Source organism: Pan paniscus, chromosome 5, assembly GCF_029289425.2.
Source record: "Pan paniscus chromosome 5, NHGRI_mPanPan1-v2.0_pri, whole genome shotgun sequence".
In the NCBI taxonomy this organism is placed as follows: Eukaryota; Metazoa; Chordata; class Mammalia; order Primates; family Hominidae; genus Pan; species Pan paniscus.
In genome coordinates, this window is record NC_073254.2 from 163034809 (window position 1) to 163059515 (window position 24707).

The 24707-nt window shown below is 39.4% G+C and overlaps 1 protein-coding gene across 12 annotated transcripts in view; it reads left to right on the forward strand.

Moving 5' to 3' along the window:
• The first annotated feature begins 284 nt into the window (after positions 1-284).
• Positions 285-24707, forward strand: part of AIG1 (androgen induced 1) — a 336552-nt gene continuing 312129 nt past the window's right edge. For 4 of the 12 annotated variants that reach the window (XR_010112529.1, XM_063605496.1, XM_055114166.2 and 1 more), the window contains exon 1: positions 2001-2249. Coding sequence is in view for 9 of the 12 variants with exons in the window: in XM_063605496.1 (XP_063461566.1) it covers positions 2109-2249 (141 nt within the window). In the remaining 3 variants the exon portion in view is untranslated. Of the gene's footprint in view, positions 513-1581; positions 1836-1972; positions 2250-2400; positions 2792-24707 lie in introns of those variants that run through there. The other 8 variants (XM_057302603.2, XR_010112530.1, XM_057302602.2 and 5 more) reach the window with 8 other exon arrangements.

Here is a 24707-nt window from a genome sequence, read left to right on the forward strand (position 1 = left end):
ATTGACTCATAAAACTTTATTAAGGCTCTATTGAGAGGTGAGGCCAGGTGGACTTCCTGAGACAAGTGGGGACTTGGGGAACTTGCCTGTCTTACAAGAGGAGTGTAAAACGCACCAATCAGCGCTCTGTAAAAAGCACCAATCAGCATTCTGTAAAACACACTAATCAGCACTCTGTAAAACACACCAATCAGCAGGATTTTAAAAGTAGCCAATCGCAGGGAGGACTGAAAAAAGGGCACTCTCATAGGACAGAAACAGAACACTGGAGAGGACAATAAGGGAATAAAAGCTGGCCACCCCAGCCAGCAGCAGCAACCCGCTCCAGTCCCCTTTCACGCTGTGGAAGCTTTGTCCTTTCACTCTTCACAATAAATCTTGCTATCGCTCACTCTGGGTCTGTGCCATCTTTAAGAGCTGTAACACTTACCACCAAGGTCTGCCACTTCATTCTTGAAGTCAGTGAGACCACTAATCTACCGGCAGGAACCAATTCCAGACGCATTATTAAGGTAGGTAGATCTTCAATAGATCTACTCTTTTTTATTTTTATTTTTGGCAGTTTATAACCATGTACCAAGGATGCACAATTAAAAAAATAAAGCCAACTTTTACATTAAGATTTGACCAAAAATCATCAATAATACATCGTTTTAATGCTAGTAGAATCTTCTTCTGACATCAGTTCTATTAGCATAATTATAATGTCAATTAAAAAAATCATCAATAATACATCGTTTTAATGCTAGTAGAATCTTCTTCTGACATCAGTTCTATTAGCATAATTATAATGCCAATTAAAAAAATCTAGTGGGTCTCTTCATTTTAGTTTAGAGCTTGATTGGAAACATTCAGGAAAACATCCATGGCTTGCTACTTTCTCTTTACCTCTAGCACTATGCTTCTCCCCACCAGCCCTCCCTCCACATCCTCTGACTCAGAGACTATTTGAAGAGGACACCTGTTTTAAATGGAGCCACAGGAAATACCTATGTTGCCTTTTCATAATCCTACCCTGCAACTGGTTGGCTGAAATGAAAATGTTGCCCACAGACTGATGCAACTTCAGTGTGACAACATTTACTGGAAGGCAGGAGGGACTCCAGTTTATATTTATTTTCCTTCCATTAAGCCCTGGTAGTGTAGTGTAAGAAAAAAGTAACGGCAAAACCAGTTTAACAACCAGATGATTAGCATTAAATTACACGCAGGGGTTTTACATCCAAAATTGGAATTTTTTAAAGCTGAATGCAATCTTGTGGCAGAAAGTTATTTGAAAATCCTTTCTTTATAGCTTTTTATCTATAAACCACTTGTCCAAAGTTCATATTCTAGCTGATGTTATATATTGATATGACATTAATCAATCTGTCATGGAAAAGTGCTGCGTAGCCTACCCATTGAAAGCAGAATTGAGAGCGTTTCCCAGTGATTGACAGTCGTTTGTCAACACTGAAAACCTTATTGCCCCAAAATACTGAAAGTCACTCGCGGCTGCCTGTGCTCGGGTTTACACCCCACGTTCACATCCCCACCGGATCCCTCCGCACGGGGCACCAGCTCTCGGCCAACTGCAACTACCCCAGGAAGCGTCACCGCGATTCCGGGGCGGGAACATTTGTGGACACTGGGGTCCCCTCCTTCAGTCCAGGTTCCCCGCCCCCTCGCCCGGCCCGGCGCCCACTAGCCACAGGCCCCGCTTCCCCCTGGAGATCAGCGCGCACTTCCCGAGCCCTCGTAGCACTCAGAGGTCGCACCCACACCTGGGATGCCTAGGGGGCGCCTCGTGGCCGGGTGTCCCGGGACCCTGCGAACGCAGGAGCAGAATGACGAAGGTGACGAAAGAGATGACGACACGCCGCCTGCCAGGCCGCGGCCGGCAGTGGAGAGCGTCCGCAAACCGCGCCCGGCCAGTACAGATCACCCGGGCGCTCGCGGCCGCGCCAGTCCCCGGGGGCGCGCGCCCCGCCTCCGCCCCCGCCCCGCCCCGCCCCCGCGCCCGCGCCCGCGCCCGCGCCCGGGTTCCCACGGCGCCCGCCCCCGCGCGCCCGGCGCCTCCCTCACGCCCGCCCTCCTCGCCGCCCAGCCGGTCCAGGCCTCTGGCGAACATGGCGCTTGTCCCCTGCCAGGTGCTGCGGATGGCAATCCTGCTGTCCTACTGCTCTATCCTGTGTAACTACAAGGCCATCGAAATGCCCTCACACCAGACCTACGGAGGGAGCTGGAAATTCCTGACGTTCATTGATCTGGTAAGGCCGTCCCCTCCCCCTGCTCGCCCCGCACCCCGTGCCTGTGTGTGTGTGTGTGTGTGTGTGTGTATGTGTATGTGTGTGTGGATGCGCGAGCACCTGCGCACGTGCGCGCCTCCAGCATCCACCCGTGTCCTCGCCTCTTCCCCAGTGATTGCGTGTGAAGGCCTGGCTGCCCCCGCAGCGGCACCTTCTGAACCACTCACCGTTACCTGGTAGCTGGGTACCCTTACCTGGCAACTGGGGGACAAATGGAGGTGGGGCGCAGCCAGGTGGTGGGCTCTTTGGAGGGGGACACCGAACTGCTTCTAAGAGGTGACACGGGAAGAATCTTCAACTAACAAAAGCATCGGACCTGATCATGAATGGCCTGAGACCCATTCGCCCTCAAGGTGCTTTTCAGAGCACCCACCGTGGGATGAACTTGTTGCAACTGAAGGAAACTGGGTATTGTCTAGTGATTTGGAACTTCACCTGAAAGAACCAAATCCTTCTCATAAGGGAGAGAAAGCACCTAATAAAGTTGTCTTCTTTGCATCTGTTTTTTTTCCCCATTGTCAATAATTTACTTTCAACCTTTACCCCGTACATATTAGGAGACAGAGATTTTCAAAGTGCATTTCCAAGGTGACTGTACACACTTCTCTGTCTTCCCATGTACAAATTTACAGTAGTTTGCATAAGCAGCTCCTCTGTTGCCACAATATGATAATCTTGACAGGTGCAGGTTATTATTAGTATATCATTTTGAAAGTTTTTCTATTTCTGGCACTAAAAGGCCCTCTTCAACCCCCCTGGAGAACAGAACATGGGCATAAGGCCCAATAATGAACTCATGGATGGACCTAGGAATTTCAGGGTAAAGGTGACTAAGACACACGCTAAAAGATTATTAGGAACAGGCTTAAAACAAAAGCAATGAAGTTCTAAAGCACTCAGAGAAATTGTAGAACCAATTCCTGGGACTCCCTAAACTGTTTATCCAAGACTATACAGTTGGTTGGCTACACCAGCAAGATTATAATCTCTTGTTGACCCTCCATTCTGATGAAGAGAACATGATACCTGTTTTAAAAATTTCCAAAGGCTTAGGATGCCTCAAAGAAATGCAGAGAGGCTTTTGGTTTAAAAATAACACCTTATATTTGCATTATATTAGATACTTTCAGAGTGGAATTTCAATTCTTTTGCCCAGCAGTCTCCAAACTCTGCACATACCCTTAGGCCCACAAGACTTCACAGGGTATAGAATGTTGCAAGGGTTTTAATTTTCAGATCCTCATCTTCCAACTCTGCTTGAAACTAATTTCCCTCTGAACATGCGTGATGCCTGCCAGTTCTCCTTTCATTCTCCCCATTCATCCAAGTGAGGAGCCCGTGACAAGACTCTGAGGTGTGTTTTTCTGTCTGTTCCTTTTAGCTTCCAGAAGATAGATGGCTGTCACCATGGCTATCTTTATATTTGATTGAACAACAATGTCGGAGTTGCCTTGACAGAAAGTCTTATTGGGTTGATTGGCTTGTCAATGAGGATTGGCTTTGCCAATTATGTTGTGTAGCAGACATTTTCCGTATATTGAATGAGCTAAATCTGCAACCCTGAGGTTCTGATGCATATGTATGTGAAGCAAGCATACCACCCATAAAGCGCCAGAAAGATGTCCCTTTTTCAAGTGTTTACACTTAACTATGTTAAGGATGTTGAGATGTTATTTAAAAATATGTGCATAGATTTTCAGAATTCTTCGAGGGGCTATGTGAGCAAAACTCCTTTTGGGACACTGCCTTATCCCATTCCTAAGTCAGATCTTACTTAGAGCTGGCCTATTTGAATGTTGCTAAAGAGCAGTGCTGGGCAAGAATACAGAGATGCTGTGGGAGCCATAGGTTCTAGAAACAGCCCTCAGCATCACTCTTGCAGTAGATGCTGTGTTGTGGGAGCAAGGGGAGGGGTCAGCAGGTGAACAGAGGTTGAAATTGAGGGTGTTGGTTAACCCAAGAGATGCCTGCTTTTCATAATTGGCATTGCTTACTGTGCATTAAAAAACAAGGCTCAGAAGAAACGATATACCTCTCATAACCTTTGTGTGACATGAAACCATAGTAGAGTCAGCTTGATATGCTGTCATATAATTTATCTTTTAGCATTCAATGATTGGACTTGCCTGTTTTAAATACTAATCACCATACAGGACTTTTTCTATCCCAGAAGTCAGACAGTAGATTCAAATGTGAAACATTTACTTTGCTTCATATTTAGCTTCAGATTGTATAGGACCTTTAGCCAGCGTTGTAATTTTTTACTCTGTGGCTCCTGATTGAAATATAATAATTATCTTTAACCAAGAGTGCCTGTGAGAAAGTATGTCTGAGATATATTCATAAAAACATTCATGCAAAGTGTTATTCTTTTTATTATTTGAGATTTAGAATCCTTAGAGCTTAAGCATTGTACAGCTGTTAAAACAACCAACCTGTCAATCCTCAGTAATGGCATGAAATGATTAGGCTACTATAATTTAGCCATTTTACTTTTCACTTTTAATGTTAAAAAGACCGTAAACTTTATTACCTAGTGCCTTGTACAATATTAATGAGTCTAAGTTTATTGGAGTAATTTGCAAGAGTTTAACTTTTTAAAATTGTAATGTGAAGGCCCTTTTTTCTAGCCAACTTGGATTGCAGGAATCATTTATCCTGATAGCCACAGTTGGATTCCATATTCCATGGCTTCAGTTTACCAGGAACTGAGTCAGGAATCTCAGGCTGCATGCATCCAGGAGCAGATGATTATGTGGCAGTGGCCATTCTGGCTGTATTCATTTCTCTCCTTGGGTATGAGGGTCATTCCAATAGATTCGGAGCTTATGGTCAAAAACTGAAATACACATTGTTGCTACCAGTAATCTTATACTGTTATTCTCCAATGGTTTCTTTTCCTAGTATTGAGAAACTAAGAGAACTAAGGTGTTTTTGGAAAATTGAAGTTAGTAAATGGAAAAAGAACACTGTCTTGGTGTGGTAGGCAGAATAATGGTCCTCCAAAGATGTTTACATTCTCATGCCAGGAACCTGTGAATACATTAGGTTACATGGCAAAGGGAAATTAAAGTTGCAGATGGAATTAAGATTGCAAATCAATTGACCTTAAAATAGGGTAATTATCCTGAGTTATCCCACTGGGCCCAATGTAATTACAAGGGTCCTTAAAAGGAATAGGGAAGCAGAAGACAAGAGCTTGTTGGAGGAAGATGTGACTGGAAGAAAGTGAGAGAGAGATATGACAATGCTGGGTTTGAAGATGGAGGATGGAGCCAGGAGACAAGGGGTGTGAGAGGTGTCTAGAAGCTGGAGAGGACAAAAAAATGGTTTTCCTCCTAGAGTTTCCAGGAACACATACCTGCTGACAGCTTAATTATAGTGTATTTTGGACTTCTGACCTCCAGAATTGTAAAATAATAAATTTGTGTCATTTAAGCCATTCGATTGATAGTAATTGGTTACCACAGTAATAGAAAACTAGTATACTTGGCTTTAAAGCCTCTGACTTAGAAAAAAAACTTAACTCTTTTTGTACTTATATGAAATAAATGCAGTGACTCAGCTAGCCCTTTATGTATAGTAGATAACTGGTTAATTTTAGATTTAACAAAAATGCAAGTTTTTTCCTACTTCATCCATGAAATTATGTGGAGGAGACATACATACGTGTAACAGTGGGCAATATGAGAATTTGTAAAGACTGGACTGTCAAGTGCGTCTGTGTGAAGAGACCACCAAACAGGCTTTGTGTGAGCAATAAAGCTTTTAATTCACCTGGGTGCAGGCGGACTGAGTCTGAGAAAGGAGTCAGCGAAGGGAGATAGGGAAGGGGTTGCTTTATAGAAGTTGGGTAGGTAATGGAAAATTACAGTAAAAGGTGGTTATTTTTTGTTAGCAGAGAAGGGGGTGACAAGGTACATGGTGGGGAGATCATAAGACTTCTTGTCCAGAAGAAGAATGTCACAAGGTTGGTTGATCAGTTAAGGTAGGGCAGGGACAAGTCACAATGGTGGAATGTTGTAATGTTGGTTAATCAGTTAAGGCAGGAATTGGCTGTTTTACTTCTTTTGTGGTTTTTCGGTTGCCCCAGACTTCTTGGCTCCTGCAGGCCATCTGGATGTATATGTGTAGGTCACAGGGGTTACAATGGTTGAGCTTCAGCTTAGAGGCCTGACATGGACAACTTTGGAAAAACTAGGTCTTTACTATGAAGTATTTCAGAGACTATCATTATGTAACATGTCAGGCCAGGAGAAGAAATACACTTAATTGGAAATAAGCTGGAAAGAAAGAAAATTTAAACTAGCTGTTGCTCAAATATTAACATTTTCTTAGTCAATATCACAGCTGATGAATTTTCTTCAAGTGACGTGGATTCATTCACTCATTCACTAGCAAAATGATTATGCTGCGTGTTACATGATAATTGCCCCAAAAGATAAAAAAGAAGAATTAGGATAAAACCAACATAAATAAATGAAAAGAAAAAGGCAAATGTATTTTGAGGTCTTAAAGTAGTATTTGGGATATAATAGGTGTTTAGTAAATGTTTAAGTAAATGGAAGCTTTCTCTTCCCAAATTTTCATTGAGTATTCTTTTCTTGTCCTGTCTCCTCCCAAAAACATTCAAAATGATAGGAATTTAAAAATGTATCAACCAGAACATTATTCATATGTATATGATAGAGTCTAACAGATGAGTCAGAATCAACTTCTTTGAAAACCATGAACTGGATTTTTTAGAAAACTTAAAATATTGATGATGGATGTAAGACATCTTGATTTTTAAAGATTGAAACATATCTGGGAATCCCATTGGCTCTAGTTTGTAGTACTGGCCATTTTGAGAGTCATCCTCTCTTAGGGCCGTATCATACCCATTATTCCTCCTGGACTGGCTTTTCATTCATGTCACGGCAGAATATTGTTCAGGCCCTGCCTACTCAAAGTGTGGGCTGAGGACCAGCAGGATCAACTTTGTCTGGGAGCCTGTAAGAAATGTGGCATCTCCAGCTCCACCCCAGAGCTTCTGAATCAGAGTCTGCATTTTAATAAGATCATCAGGTGATTTCTATGCACATTCAAGGTTGATAAATGCTGCTGTAAGCTGCATTGTTTTTTCATTTACATGGATTAATTGTATAGGACCCTGTAGAGCAGTCTTAATATACGAATTCTGCCTATTTTCTTTTTTTTTTTTTTGAGACAGTTTCACTCTGTCACCCAGGTGAGTGCAGTGGTGATCTTGGCTCACTTCAACCTCCGCCTCCCAGGTTCAAGAAATTCTCCTGTCTCAACCTCCCAAGTAGCTGGGATTACAGGCACCTGCCACCACACCTGGCTAATTTTTGTATTTTTAGTAGAGACAGGGTTTTACTATGTTGGCCACACTGGTCTCAAACTCTTGATCTCAAGTGATCTGCCTGCATCGGCCTCCCAAAGTGCTGGGATTACAGGTGTGAGCCACCGCGCCTGGCCTGAATTCTGCCTATTTTCAAAACATATTACAGATTGACTTTCACTGTGATATAACAAAAAAATGTAAGAAATTACAATTTGAAAATAAAGATATGTTTCAGATATGAGAGATGGGTTAGTTATTGCTATTGAGAAACAAATTTAAATAATCTTCAGGGCAACTAAGGTGAAAAACAATACACATTTGATTGTATTGTCCTTATGTTGAAAGAAAGGAGGTATAACAATTTATTGGGAAAAATACAGTTCTTTCCAGGCACTGACTTTTCAAGGTAATTTATCACTCAGATATTTATTTAAAGAACATTAAGGGTGGGTACGGTGGCTCACACCTGTAATCCCAGCACTGTGGGAGGCCATGGTAGGAGGCTTGCTTAAACCCAGGAGTTCGAGACCAGCCTGGGCATCACAGCAAGGCTCCCACTACAAAAAATTAAACATTATTTGGGGGTGCTTGCATGTGCCTGTAGTCCCAGCTATGTGGGGGCTGGGGCAGGAGGATGACTTGAGCCCAGGAGTTCGAGTTTGCAATGAGCTATGATAGTGCCACTGTACTCCAGCCTGAGTGACAGAGCCAAATCCTGTCTGTAAATAAAAATAAAAAAAAAGAACATTGGTTAGCATAGTAGATAATGTCTTTGATTGGTTTTTAGTGTAATATATAGAAAAATTTTTATGGTTAATGTTTCTTATTTGATGGTTTTATGAAAGCCAAAGGCATGGTCTTATATTTTGGCTAGGTGAAGGCATTTTTGTAGAAGTTTAAGGTAATATAATCTAGGTACTTTTTTTGTTATCTAAATCTGTATTGCAAAAGAATTTCAGAAAACCAGAGAGAGATGAGGATAAATAAAGTCTTAGATGTGGAAAAGCTTGCGGTGCTCAAAGAATAGGAAATGGTCAAGTGTACCTGGACGATACCATTTTTGCTTTTAGACATGCTGAGAATTTTTGACATTTAAAAAATGTTAAAGAGGGAAAATAAGCTGCTTAAGTATACTACATTTTGCATTTGAGTTAGTCTTATATTTATTTACATACTTATCATAAAACATATTCTTGTCTCGAGTTCATGACTTAATTTTAAATAGGAAATAAAATATCTTGAGAAGAGATTCTGCATGTCATTATGTAACTATGGTACTTAGTTTTGCCAGTCAAAACCACACATTGCCACGTGAAGGCCAGTAGTTTATTGAGTACTCAGGGAACAAAATCAGGTGGATTTTTTTTCTGTTTTTTGTTTTTTGGGGTTTTGGATATTATACAGAGAGTGTAAAATTGCAAATTTTTTCTTCAGGAGACTCAGACTTGACCCTAAAATATGCACATAAACTTGAAGGCTCAAATAATGTTTTTTCCTAACCTGGAGGAAGAATTGTGAGAATAATGCTTTGCATAGAATCCTCTTCACCTTCTTTGCATGTTTCTTTTGGATCAGGCATAAAATAGGGGCCTGGTTTTGTTAGAGTGGGGGAAATAGTTGATGATATAATCACCCATTCCCTCTTAGTTGCAAATGGTATTGAAATTACAGAAAGTCATCTGACCACTAGTTGAGGTCACTTCTTTTCCCATTCCTGCCATTCCCCCATGTCTGGTATAACATTTAGCAAAATTGGTAACTGCTCTTGAGGGTTTTCATTTGTTTCTCTGTGTTCCTCTGAAATGTCATATGTTTCTGGGGGAAGCATGAACAACAGTACAATTTTCCACATTGAATCAGATGTTCACGTGATCCAAGCGTGCTTGGAAAAATCTTACTGCTTAGGATTCTATACAACATAGCTCTCTTGTGCAGTCTGTAGTTAGACAGTTAAAGGGCCCATGCCTCACCTGCAGGGTAGCCCTTCTGAGTGCGGTGGAAGCAGAGCTTTCTTGGAAAGTGAGACACCACTTGATCAGATCCATTGTGGAATTGAACAAGATATAAGACAGAAGCATGGAATTCTGAAAAGTCAGACAATGCACTAGTGCACTCACATTGTCTTATATTTAGGTCTGTCAGGCTGTGTTATAATTTTAAAAATTAATTTCAAAAGCGATACATACTTATTATAGAAAATTTGTGCAAATACAGGAAACAATAGAAATACAGGGAAGAAAATATAGTCCATCTTAATTCTCCCTAATTTTCCTTGCATCTTAGCATTTTAGTGCTTCAAGATGGTATTTATTTTGGAACTTTATGTACATACAGGAACATACTTAGAGAGACTACAGTGTATATGTATATGTGTGTTCATACATATGTAGTCAGGTATCAGAAAAAATCATATTCTTTAAAACTTATTTTAAAATTACGGATATCACTTAGAGATACCAATGTTAGTATTTTGATATTTGACTTTTCAGTCATATATATACTTCTGTTGAAAAAACAAAAAATTCAATATGAACATATGGTTTTTATAAATTCTTCATCCACATACACTAAAATTTATTCCTTTTTTTTTTTTTTTCTTGAAATGGAGTCTCACTCTGTCGCCCAGGATAGAGTGCACTGGCGTGATCTCGGCTCACCGCAACCTCCACCTCCTAGGTTCAAGCGACTCTCCCACCTCAGCCTCCTGAGTAGCTGGGATTACAGGTGCATGCCGCCACTCCTGGCTATTTTTTTTGTATTTTTAGTAGAGATGGGGTTTCGCCATGTTGCCCAGGTTGGACTCGAACTCCTGGGCTCAAGCGATCCACCTGCCTTGGCCTCCTGAAGTGTTGGGATTACAGGCATGAGCCACCGCGCCCGGCCAATTTATTCTTTTTAGTATACAATACTGTAAGTTTTGACAGATGCATAGTTTTGATACATGCACAGTTTTGATAGATGCAGAGTTTTCCAGAGTGGATGTGCCATGTTGCATTACCACCAGCAATGTGTGAGAGCTCCACAGATGGGAACTCATGTTGTATCTTCAGAGTGTGGCGTTGTCAATTTTTCTTTTATTTCAGCCATTCTAATAGGTGCGTAGCACTATCTCATTGTGGTTTTGAGTTCCCCTCATGACTGAAGTTGTTAATTATCTTTTCCTGTGCCTTTTAATAATATATTCATGTTCTTTGTGAAGTTTGCCCATTTAAAAAATACTGGGTTGTTTTATTATTATTAAGCTTTGAGAGGTTTTATGTTTGCCAAATAAAAGCTCTTTGGCAAATATGTGATTTGCAAATGTTTTCTTCCTGTCTGTAGTTTATTTTATTGATAGTGTCTTAAACAGAGCAAAAGTTCATTTTGATGATAGAAAATTTACCATTTTTCTTCTTTTTATGGAACCTCCTAGAAGTTTTAAAGTTTTAGGTTTTACATTTTTATCTATAATCCTTTTTTTCTGGTATATGTTGTGCAATTTTCCCTGCACCGTGTCTTGAAAAGATTGTCATTTTGCCATTGAATTACCTTTGCACCTTTGTGAAAAATCAATTGACTACATTTGTGTGTCTGTTTCTGGATTCTGGATTCTGTTCTGCTCCACTGATGTGTGTGTCCCTTCACAGGTACCACACATTGTTGATTGTGGCTTTATAGTAAATCTTTGAAGCAGGTAGTGAGAATCATCTAACTTTGTTCTTTTTCAAAATTTGTTTATGCTATTCTAATTACTTTTCCTTTTTGTTTAAATTTAGAATAATCTTGTTAATATCTACAGATAATTGTACTTGGATTTTTTTAGTAGAATTTAATTGAATCTATAAAACGATTTGGGGAAAGTTGGACATCTTAACAATATTTACTTTTCCAACCCATGAATGTGACATATCTCTTCATTTATTTAGATTTTTAAATTCCTTTCATTGATGTTTTGTAGTTTTCAGCATATAGTTTGTGCATGTATTTTGTTAGGTTTATACCTATTTTATTTTTGATTAGTGCTATTGTGAATGGTATTTTTAATTTTTTTTTAGAAATTTTTATTTTCTTAGTCCATTTTGTGTTGCTATCACAGAATACCACAGACTGGGTAATTTATAAAGAAAAGAAACTTATGTCTTACAGTTCTGGAGGCTCAAAAGTACAAAAGCATGGTGCTGGCATCTGGTGAGAGCCTTCTTGATGCACCATAGCATGGTGGAAGGCATCACAGGACAAGAGAGGCATAAGAGAAAGAGCCAAACTAGCTTTTATGACAGACCCACTCTTGTGATAACTAACTCTCCTGTGATAATCTGTTAACACATTAATCCATTAATGGCAGAACCCTCATGACTCAATCACCTCTTAAAAGGCCTTACTTCTTAATATTGTTAGATTGGGGATTAAGCTTCCACATGAATTTTAGAGACAAAAACATTCAACGGCAGTGACCCTTTTATATTTAATTGACATTTTAATTGAGGTAATTGTAGATTCACTTCAGTTGTAAGAAATACAGAGAGATACTGTGTAGGCTTCACCCACTTTCTCCCAGTGGTTACACCTTGCAAAACTGTATTATAATATCACAACCAAGATATCGATATTGAAACAGTAAAGTTATAGAACCTTTCCATTATCACGAAGATACCTCATGTAGCCCTTTTATGGCCACAACTACCTTCTCCCTTTGACCCATCCCTAACCTTTGACAGCCATTAATTTGTTCTTTCTATGATTTTTGTCATTTCAAGAATATTGTGTATCCATAACCATACATATGTGACTTCTGGGGATTGCTTTTTTTAAAAATCAGAATAATTACCTAGAAAGTCACCCAAGGTGTTACATGTATCAGTAGTTTGTTCCTTTTTAATTGCTAGTAGTATTACATAGTATGCATACACCACAGTTTAGCCATTTATCTGTTAAGGGATATCTGGATTGTTTCCAGTTTTGGCTATTATAAATAAAGCTGCTGTGGACATTCATGCAGAGGTTTTTGTGTGACCATAAGTTTTTATTTCTCTGATATAAACATCCAAGAAGAAAAATGCTGTATTCTATGATAGTTGCAATTTTTAGTTTTACCGGAAGCTACCAAATGGTTGTCCAGAGTGGCTGTACCATTTTATATCTCCACCAGAAATATGTGACAGATAAAATTTAGCCCCATTCTTGCCAGTTATTTGATGTTGTCAATATTTTTAATTTTAGCCATTTTAATTGGTGTATAGTGATATCTCATCGTGGTGGTGGTGGTAGTGGTGGTTCTTTTTTTTGTTGTTGTTGTTCTTCTTCTTCTTCCTCCTTCTCCCTCTTTCTCCTCCCCCTCTTCCTCCTTCTTCTCTTCTTTTTTTTTCTTTTCGTGTGTGTGTGTGTGTGTGTGTGTGTGTGTGTGTGTGTGTGTGTGTGACTGAGTCTCGCTCTGTCACCCAGGCTGGAGTGCAGTGGCATGATCATAGCTCACTGTCATCTCAAACTTCTGGGCTCAGTTGATCCTCCTACCTCAGCCTCCCGAGTAGCTGGGACTATAGGCATGTGCCACCGTGCCCAGATCGTTTTTTTTTTAATTTTTTTTTTGTACAGACAGGGCTTTGCTGTATTACCCAGGCTGGTCTCAAACTCTTGGCCTCAAGTGATCCTCCCATTTCAGTCACCCAAAGTGCTAGGATTACAGGTGTGAGCCACTATGCCTGGCTCATTGTGGTTTTCATTTTCATTTTTCAAATGGCTAACGACGTTGAATATATTTTCATGTGCTTACTTGCCATCTGTATATCCTCTTTAGTGAAACAAATAGTACTGTTTTGTTAAATTTTACTTTCTGGTTGTTTATTGTTAGTGTATAGACATATTTAATGTGTATATTTTGACCTTATGTCCTGGTGATTTAACTAAACTTATTTATTAATTCAAGGAACTTTGCTTTAGATTCTATGGGAGTTTCTTTTTTTTATTTAGACTATCATGTCACTTGTTAATAGAGACATTTTATTTCTTCCTTTTCAATATGGATAGCTTTTATTTCCTTTTTATGGTTTATTGCCTTGGTTAAGACTTCTAGTAGGTTTTAGGTAGACGAGGAGAGAGCAGATATCTTTAGAAGGATCCTTTCTTGTTTCTTGTTCCTTTCTTAGGAGGAAAACATGTAGTCTTTTGCAATTAAGTATGATGTTAGATATAGATTTTTTTTTGTATATGCCCCTTATCAGTTGATCAGTTGAGTAATTTTCTTTCTATTCCAAGTTTGCCGAGAGGTTTAAAAAAACTACAAATGGATGTTGAATTTCATCTTATGCTTTGATTTGTTCATATGGTTTTTCTTGACTTTTTTCCAAATTTTTAAAAAATAAATTTCATTGTGTGTATTTAAGGTATACAACATGATGTTATGGGATATATTTAGATGGTAAAAAGATTACTGTATTGAGGCAAATTAGCATATCCGTTATTTCACAGATTTGCCCATTTTTTGATTTTGTGGCAAGAGCCACTAAAAGCCACTTGTTTAGCATGAATCCCAGATACAGTACAATTTTATTACATAGAGTCCTCATTTTGTACATTAGATGTCTGGACTTGGTCATCCTACATATCTGCTACTTTATGTCCTCTGACCTACTTCTCCCCATTTCCTCCCCACTTCCCACTCCTGTGCCTGGTAACCACTGTTTTGTTTTCTATCTCTGTATATTTGAATTTTTTTTTGGATTTCACATATAAATGAGACCATGCAATATTTTTCTTTCTCTGTCTGGCTTATTTTACTTAGCATCATGTCCTCTAGGCTCATTCATGTTGTGACAAATGGATCTCATTCTTCTTTAGGGCTGAATTGTATGTATATATACACTGCAGTTTCATTGTCCATTTGTCTATCAACAGAGAGTTAGGTTGTTTCCATATCTTGGCTATTGTGAATGATGCTGCAATGAACATGGGAGTGCAGATATCTTTGTGAGTTGGTGATTTCATTTCCTTTGGTTATATGCCCAGAAGAGGGGTTGCTGGGTCATATGGTGGTTCTATTTTTTTTTTAATTTTATTTTTTAGAAATCTCCATACTGTTTTTCGTATGGCTCTACCAACCTACATTCCTACCAACAGTGTACAAGAGTTCTCTTTTATCCACACCTTTGCCGACATTTCTTCTTTTTTGACTTTTTGATAATAGCCATTCTAATGGGTGTGAGGTGGTATCTCATAGTGGTTTTGGTTTTCTTTTCCATACCTGAGACTGGGTAATTTATAAGAAAAGAGGTTTAATTGGCTCATGGTTCTGCAGGCTGTGTAGGAAACATAACACTAGCATCTACTTCTGGGGAGGCCGCTGGAAGTTTACAGTCATGGCAGAAAGTGAAGTGGAAGCTTGCATGTTATATGGCAAAAGCAGGAGTGAGAGAATTAAGTGCTAAACACTTGTAAACAGCCAGATCTCACAAGAGGTCACTCACTATCACAAGGACAGCAATGGGGATGGTGCCAAACCATTCATGAGAAATCCCCATGATCCAATAACTTCGCACCAGGCCTCACCTCCAACATTGGGGATTACATTTCAATATGAGATTTAGGCAGGAACACACATTCGAACTATATCAGTGATATTGAGCACCTTTTCACAGACCTGTTGGTGATTTTTATGTCTTATTTGGACAAATGTGTATTCAAGTCTTTTGCCTGTTTTTGATTGGGTCATTTGTTTTTCTATGATTGAGTTGCATCAGTTCTTTATGAATTTTAGATGTTAAACCCTTATCAAATGTTGGTTTGCAAATATTTTTCCCAATTTGTAAGTTGCCATTTGATTTCATTGTTTCCTTTGCTGTGCAAAAGACTTTTAGTTTGATGTAGTCTCATTTATTTACTTTTGATTTGTGGCCTGAGCTTTTGGTATGATATCCAAATAAATAAATAAATCATTGCCAAGACCATTTTCTGGGAACTATTCCCATGTATTCTCTTCTAGGAGTTTTATAGTTTCTGGCCTTACATTGATGTCGATTATGCATTTCATGTTGAATTTTGTATATGGTGCAAGAGAATGGTCTAATTTTATTCTTCTGCCTGTGAAAATCTAGTTTTTCCAGCACCGTTTATTGAAGAGATTATCCTTTCCCCATTGTGTTCTTTTGGTGGCTTTGTCAAAAATTAGTTGACTATATATCTTCGAATTCATTTCTGAGCTCTTGATTCTGTTGCACTGGTCCATGTTTATATCAGCAACTTACTGTTTTGATTACCATAGCTTTGTAGTGTAATTTAAAATAATGATGTGCAATGATTTTTGACTCAAATCAAGCTTGCATTTGTGGGGTGAATGCTACTTGGTTATGAGGTATTGCTCATTTTAGATATAGCTGGATTTAATTTGCTAATATTTTGTTGAGTTTTTTGCCTCTCAGTTCATGAGGAACATTTGTCAATAGTGTGTTTTTCTTTTATTGTTTTTGGCTTTGATATTAGGATATGTTGGCCTCATTCCTCTTAAGTGTTCTGGAAGAGATTAAGCAAAATTAGTGTTACTTCTGTCAAGAATGTTTGGTAGAATTTACCAGTGAAAACCACTGGGCTTGTGCTTTTCTTTATTGGAAAATTTTATTCACAAATTCTATTTGATTTCAAAATGTAGGACTATTAATGTCAATTTTTAAAACAGATTTGGTATCTTTCAAATAATTGGTCAATTTCATCTTTCAGCATTTCCTTTTTATCTTTCTCTTATTGTCTGTAGGGTCTGTAGTGATAATCATACTTCATTGCTGATATGGGTAATTTGTGCCTTATCTCCTTTTTCTTTATCAGTCTGGGTAGGAGTTAAACAAATTTTTATTGATTTGTTTCAAAGATCAGCTTTTGATTTTTTTCATCTATTTTTATTGTTCTCAATTTCATTGATTTCTCTCTTTTTTTTGTTGTTTTTTTTTTGTTTTGTTTTGTTTTTTGAGAAAAGGTCTCACTCTGTCACCCAGGCTGGAGTGCAGCTCACTGCAGCCTCAACCTCCCAGGTTTAGGTGATCTTCCCACCTCAGCCCCCCAAGTAGCAGGGACTACTGGCACACACCACCATGCCCAGACAATTTTTTGTACTTTTTGGTAGGGACAGGGTTTTGCCATGTTGCCCAGGTTGGTCTTGAACTCCTAGGCTCAAGCAATCCACCCCACTCAGCCTCCTAAAGTGCTAAGACCACAGGCATAAGCCACTGTGCCAGGCTGATTTCTATTTTTAACCTTTATTATTTTCTTCCTTTTGTTTGTTTTGGGTTTGTTTTGTTCTTCTTTAACTAATTTCTTAATGGGGAAGCTTACATGATTAATATGAACCCTTTATTCTTTCCTATATAAGCATTCGATGCTAAAAATTTTACCCTAGGCACCACTTTAACTGTATTTCATGCTTTAATACATCTTATTTTCATTCAATTAAAAATATTTTTAAAAATTTCCTTTGATTCTATTTTACAGTGAGTTGTACACTGTTTATGTTTTTTTACAGATAGCTTTTCATGGTTTACTTCTAATTTAATTACATTACAATCAGAGATCATTCTTTGTATGATTTCAGTTCTTTTAAATTTGTTAAGTTTGGTTTTATGGCTCAGAATATGGGCCATCATGTTACATATTCAGTGTGCACTTGAAATATGTATTTTGCTTTTAGTAAGTGGAGTGTTTCTTAAATGTCAACTAGGAGAAGTTTGTTGATGGTGTTATTCAGGTCTTGTATATTCTTGCTTGTTTTCTGGGTCTCTCATTAACTGAGAAAGGAGAATCGAAGTCTCTAAGTATAATTGTGGGTTTGTCTATTTCCTAATTCAGTTTTATTAGTTCTTGCATCATATATTTTGGAACATACACCTTGTTAAAAGTACATACACATTTGGAAATGCTATGTAGCTTGGTGGATTGACCCTTTATCACTATAAAATGTTCTTTTTCCTAGGTAATTATTTTCCTTGCTCCAAAGTCTGCTTTGTCTGATATTAGTATAGCTTCTCCAGCTTTCTTTATATTAGTGTTTGCATGGTATGTCTTTTTCCATATTTTTACTTTTAACTTATCTTTATAAACACATTTAAAGTGAATTTTTTTGTAGATAACATATAGTTGCATCTTATTTTTAAAGTTTAATTTGATAATCTCTATTCTTTAATAGGTACAGTTTACATTTAATGTAATTATTAAAATAGTTGGACTTAGGGCTACCATTTTATTATTAGGTTTTTATTTATTATCCTTTTTTTGTTCCTCCACCTCCATTTCCTGCCTTCTTCTGGGTTATTTGAATTTTTTTTTTTTTTTTTTGAGACAGAGTCTTGCTTTGTTGCCCAGGGCGTAGTGCAGTGGCGTGATCTCAGCTCACTGCAAGCTCTGCTTCCTGGTTCAAGCGATTCTCCTGCCTCAGCCTCCTGAGTAGCTGGGACTGCAGGCACCTACCACCATGCCCGGCTAATTTCTTGTATTTTTGGTAGAGACAGGGTTTCACCATGTTAGCCAGGATGGTCTTGATCTCCTGACCTCGTGATCCGCCTGCCTCAGCCTCCCAAAGTGCTGGGATTACAGGTGTGAGCCACCGTGCCCGGCCTTGAATATTTTTTAGTATTTAATTTTATCTGTCGGCTGTTTGTATATATCTCTTTGAATTATTTTAGTTGTTTTTCTAGTGATTACCATATACAAACTTAGCTTTACACAATCTACTTAGAGGGAATAGTTTATCACTTCAAGTGAAATATATAAACCTTGTCACTTTACCCTCCTCGATTTGTGTCATAGTTGTCATTTTCATTATATCTACATGACTTGAGAACCCTATAGATAAGGTTATAATTTTTGCTATTAACAATAAATATGTTAAAGAACTTAGTATAGTAAAATATTATGTTACCCAGATATTTACCATTTCTGTTGCTCTCTTTGGTTCTTATGTTGATATTTCCCTCTGATATCATTTCCCTTCAGCTTTAGAATTTATTTTAGCATTTCATTAAGAAATCTGCTGGCAAGAAGTCTCTTGGTTTTCCTTCATTGAGTATGCTTTGTTTTGCCTTCATTCCTGAAGGATATTTTTGCTGGATATAAAGTTCTGGTTAGCAGTTCTTTTCTTTCATCACTTAAAAGATGTGTCACTGTCATCTAGCCTATGTGATTTCTGAAGAGAAATTTGCAATTATTTAAGCCATTGTGCTCTTAAAGGCATATGTTGTTTTCTTCTGGTTGCCTTTATATTTTTTTCCTCATCTTTGGTTTTCAGCAGTCTGCATATGATGTTTCCGGGTATGGTTTTATAAGTTTACTTTGGTAGGAGTGTGCTGAGCTTCTTGAATCTCCAGTTATGTCTTTCACTCAGTTTGAGAAGTTTTCAGCCATTATTTCTTCAAATATTTTTTCTGTGATTACCTCTTTCTTTCATTTCTTCTTCTGCCAATTAAAATTCCACTTTACATCCAACCATCACTTTGGCTTTGAAGCCGCCACTTAATATTAACACTTGGTAGATGTAGTATGACTATTCTTATATGTCTCTATCTACTGATGAGGATCCTACTCCTTTAATACTACTGAAGAGTACTCTTTTTAGATCCTGCTCTTCCAGGACTCCATTGATATGCATGTCAGATCTTTTTATTATCATTCCATAGGTTGCTGAGGACTTGTTCATTTTTTTCTGTCTCTCTTTTTCTCTGTTCTTTAGATTGTTTAATTTCTATTGATCAATCTTCAAATTCACTGACTCTTTCCACTGTCATCTACATATTGCTATTGCATCCATCTAGTGGATTTTTAAATTTCCAATATTGTGTATTTCAGTTCTAAAATGTCCACTGGTTCCATTTTATGGTTACTGTTTCTCAGCAATTAATTTCTATCTTTCATTCATTTTAACAGTGTTCATCTTTACCTCATGGAGGATTATTGAAGAGCTGCCCTAAAGTCCTTGCCTGATAATTCCACCATTGGTGTCCTTTTGGGGTTGACATCTGTTGATTGTGGGTTTCCCTTAATATTGATCCATTTTTCTTGGCTCTTTGTATGTCAAATTATTTTGGATTATACCATGAACATTTTGAATATTGTGTTAGTCTGTTTTCACACTGCTGATAAAGACATATTCGAGACTCGGTAATTTATAAAGAAAAAGAGGTTTAATGGACTCACAGTTCTACATGGCTGGGGAGGCCTCACAATCGTGGTGGAAGGCAAAAGGCATGTCTTACATGGTGGCAGGAAAGACAGAATGAGAGCCAAGCAAAAGGGAAAACCCCTTATAAAACCATCAGACCTCATGACACTTATTCACTACCTTGAGAACAGTATGGAGGAAACCACCCCCATGATTCAATTATCTCCCACTGGGTCCCTCCCACAACATGTGGGAATTATGAGATCTACAATTCAAGATGAGATTTGGGTGGGGACACAGCCAAACCATATCAAACATTATGTGGTGAGGCTCAAGGTCCTGTTAAAATTCTGTGGAGAAATGTTGATTTTGTTTATCTGTTTAAGCAGGCAACCAACCAAGTTTCCTTTTTCCAGCTCTTCTTTTTGTGATTTCTTTTATACTCTCCAGCTCTCAAGATGTCCCTTTTTATGGTTTCTGCAGCCAGAAAGAGTCTTCTCAAAATTTTATCCTCTTACGATGTCATGCAGTTCACACAATTGGCGACGCCTTCACAGTGAGGCAGCAGGAGAAAAGAGAGAGAGAGAGAGGAAAAAACAAACAAAACAAAACAAACAAAACAAAACATATTTTCTCTTCACTATTTACACAGCAGGACTTCCTCTTGCTTGGTTCCTCTGGTCATTGAGTTGGATTTTTCTTGGGGTTTTAGATACTCATGCTAAAGGAAAAAAAAGAGGGAATCATAATCTCTAGCAGAGATTATGATAGAGGACTTTTCCTCTATCCTCAGACTGGAAAGAAGGGGCTTCTCCTGGAGTTTTTGCTGTCAGTGTTTGCTTCCCAGTTCCAGAATGCAGTCTGCACTCAGGTCAAATAAGGGGAAAAAAGGAGAGTAAAAATCCACAAACTGTACCCTATGGGTCCTTATTTGTTTTTGCTTTAGTTCCCAATGCACCTGTCATTGTGTACTTTTCAAAGTCCTCAGGCAGTTGATTTTTGTACTCTGTTCAGAGTTCTTAGTTGTAATCAGTGGGATTGATAGGCTGTAGTCAGCTTACTCCATTTGGGCTGGCACCAGAAGCCTACATATGTTTTCAATATCTACTTTTTTACACTTAAAATATTTTATAAACATTTTTCCGTGCCATTATACATTCTCCCATAACATAATTTTTAGGACTGCATATTCATTCGAGTGTTTATATTGATTGTCTTAGTGAATATATGAATAAATAAATCTTTACACACATCTGTGATTATTTTCTTAGGATAGATTCCTTTTTTTTTTTTTTTTTTTTTGCAGTTGCAAGATTTAATAGAGTGAAAACAGAGCTCCTATACAATGGGAGGGGACCCAAAGGAGGTTGCCACTCCCTGCTCAAATGCCTGTGTTTATATCCCGATCATTATCCCTGCCCCATGCTCTCAGGCGATATATGATTTGACTATTTCTTTACCTCCTCTTTTTAGCCTAATTTGTATTTTAGTGAGCCCTCTTTATACCTGATTGGCTGAGTGTGAGCTGAGTTACAAGCCCTGTGTTTAAAGGTAGGTGCGGTCACCTTTCCCAGCTAGGCCTAGGAATTCTTAGTCAGCCTAGGAAATCCAGCTAGTCCTGTCTCTCAGTCCCACCTCTCAACAGGAAAACCCAAGTGCTGTTGGGGAGGTTGGCTGACAACTGCTCTTAACTGCTTCATGCTGAATTGGGGCATAGTAGGGGTAGTGCAGTTGAGATTTCCTTGGGAGGGGTGCCTTCAATGTCATCAACATTGGAGCATGGGCTAGCAGGCCAGTCCAGGGGTCCGCGGTAGATCTTAGTCATGGACTGCATCTGGGGCTCCATTTGAAGAACGATTTGTAGTTTTACAGCTTCGATTCTGGAAGAGACAAATGTAACAAGGAGGTTAAAGATACAAGGATTGAAATGTATGGCCTGAAGTGTAGGGGCATATGAGTGTGGGCGGTGCAAGTGGGGTTTCCTTTAGAAAAACTCCGATACAGTAGGGCATCAATATTTCTAGGAAGCCACATTCTCCATAGAAGCTCTCGGTAAGGGGAGCTACTGGTAGTACAGCAGCATACAGTGGGTGCAGTGAGAGTGAAAGCGGGTAAGAGAACAGTAAAAAGAAAAATATGACAAGGGAGGGCCAAGAGGATCTACGATTCTAGTTACTTTCCTCACGGTTGTCGCCTGAAGAGCAGGTGCAGATCCTCTAGAGGTTCACAGGAATAGCTAGCATTGTCTGCTGGATTTTCGGGTTCCTTTGGCAGTATCCAGGGTTTGGCTCAAGTGTGACTTATCCAAGACTCCACTCCAGCCACTTAACTGTGGTTGGGGTAGACAAAATGACTGGGTAGGGTCCTTCCCAGGATGTGTGTAGGGATGGGGAATTAAGAGAGAAGGGACTTGACTAATACCATGTCACCAGGGTGGAATAATTCCTTTCCCTCCGCTCAGGGACAGGTTCCCTGTAATGTTTTAAGAACTCGTTGATATTTGGCTAAGGAGGTGATGTCTGCAACTAAGTTGGCCGTCTCTCAGTCAAGCACAAGGTCATTGGTTAGGAAGGGCTGTCCATACAGCATCTTATATGGACTAAGTCCTGCTTTTTGGGGACAGTTTCGGATTCTTAGTAAGGCTATAGGCAACAGAGCAGGCCATGCAAGGTGGGTTTCTTGGGTTAGCTTTTTTAGATGTCGTTTGAGTGTTTCATTCATTTTCTCAACTTTTCCTGAGGATCGTGGCCTTCAGGCGCAGTGTAAGTGATATTGTATACCTAACGCCCGGGATACTCCCTGGGTTACTGCAGCCTTGAAATTGGGGCCATTGTCACTCTGTAAACCTCAGGGACGTCCGAATCTGGGAATTATTTCATGAATTAGTACTTTTATTACCTCTTGGGCATTTTCTGTCCTACAAGGGAAGGCCTCCACCCAACCAGTGAAAGTACCCAGATTAGTAGATACTGAAATCTCTGAGATTTGGGCATGTGGGTAAAATCTAGTTGCTAGTCTTCTCCTGGGTAATGGCCTGTTCTTTGTTCTCCTGAAGGAGCTTGGCAATAAGGCAGGGGATTATTTCTTTGGCACACTTCACAGGCCCTGACTATCTGCTTGACAGTTTTGAAAAGGCCTGGTCCAGTAAATAATGATTTGGCCATCTGATGGGTGCTGTCAATGCCTAAGTGAAAGGTCTGGTGAAGGGTTTTAAGTAATTTCCATTGGTTAGCTGCAGGCAAAAGTATTTTTTCTTTGGTGGCTGGCCATCCTGAGGAGAGGAAACTATGTCCTCGTGAGTTTCCCCATTCCATTTCTTCTGAGTACTGGAGCTTGGTTTCCCAGAGGGGATTACCCCATACTAGGGGTCCTTCTATAAGCATTTCTAATGGAGAGTCCTGCCTTGTGGCTCTTTTGGCTTCAATATCTGCTTGGCGATTCCCTATATTTCCCTTTCCTTTCCTTTCTGATGACCCCAGCAGTGTAAGACTGCCATCTCTTCAGGTTTCTGTACAGCCAATAATAATGTCCTAATGGTTTCCTGATGTTTGATAGGTGTTCCCTCGGAAGTTAGGAATTCCCTTTCTCTCCATATTGCTGCATGGGCATGGAGGACTAGGTAAGCATACTTAGTCTGTATATATTTACCCTTTTTCCTTCTAATTCTAGTGCCTGAGTGACAGCTATTAGTTCTGCCAGCTGAGTGCTAGTTCCTGGAGTGAGGGGATTACTTTCAAGTATTCCATTATCACTGAACACTGCATAAGCCGCCTTTCGAAGTCCTTTTTCTACAAAGGAGCTTCCATCAGTATACAAGTTGAGGTCGGGATCAGTCAAGGGAACCTCTAAAAGGTCCCCTTGAGCGGCATAGGTTTGAGCAATTACTTGTTGCCAGTTATGTTCTATTTTTTCTTCATTGTCTGGAAGAAATGTGGCTGGATTAAGAGTTGTGCAAGTGTGCAGTCACAGCACTGGTCCTTCAAGTAATAGAGCCCGATATTTAAGCAAACGGTTGTCTGACAGCCACAAGTCCCCTTTAGCAGTGAGTATGCTGTTCACATCATGAGATGTCCACACAGTAAGAGCTCTTCCTTGTATCATTTTAACTGCTTTAGATACTAAGACTGCTATTGCTGCCACTACCCGTAAACAATGAGGCCAACACTTTGCCACTACATCAATTTCCTTACTCAGGTATGCCACGGGTTGCAAGCTGGTCCCAATTTCCTTACTCAGGTATGCCTCGGGTTGCAAGCTGGTCCTTCGGACCTGTGTAAGGACTCTTAGAGCTATTCATGTTTTTTCTGTGACATATAAAGAAAAGTCTTACCTCGTTGGTAAGCTTAACACTGGGGCTTGGGTTAGGCCCTACTTTAGGAACTGAAAAGCCACTTCTGCTTCAGGTGTCTATCTTACTAAATGGGTATTGGCTTTCTGAGTTTCCTTAACTAGTGTGTATAATGGCCTGGCTATTTTGCCATACCTATTAATCCATATTTGGCAGAAGCCTGTTATGCCAAGGAACCTTCTTAATTGCTTCAGGGTTTTGGGATGAGGATAAGCCGATATAGGCTGGATACGTTCCTCACTGAGGGCCCTGGTGCCTTTGGATAATTTTAGCCGTAAGTGTTTAACCTGCTGTAAGCAGAGCTGAGCCTTTGGTTTGGAAACCTTGTAGCCACAAGTGGCGAGGAAGTTTAAAAGCGCTTGGGTGGCTTGATGGCACAAGGTTTCTGAACGGGCAGCTAGAAGTAAATCATCCATGTACCGAAGGACACGAGTGTCCAAGTATGAGAACTGGCTCAAGTCTTGGGCTAATGCCTGGCCAAACAGATGGGGGCTATCCCTGAACCCTTGGGGTAAAACAGTCCAGGTGAGTTGAGACGTTGGGTTCAAAGGAAGATAAGAATTGAGAGTCAGGATGTACAGGGATGCAGAAAAAAGCATCCTTAAGGTCCAGGAC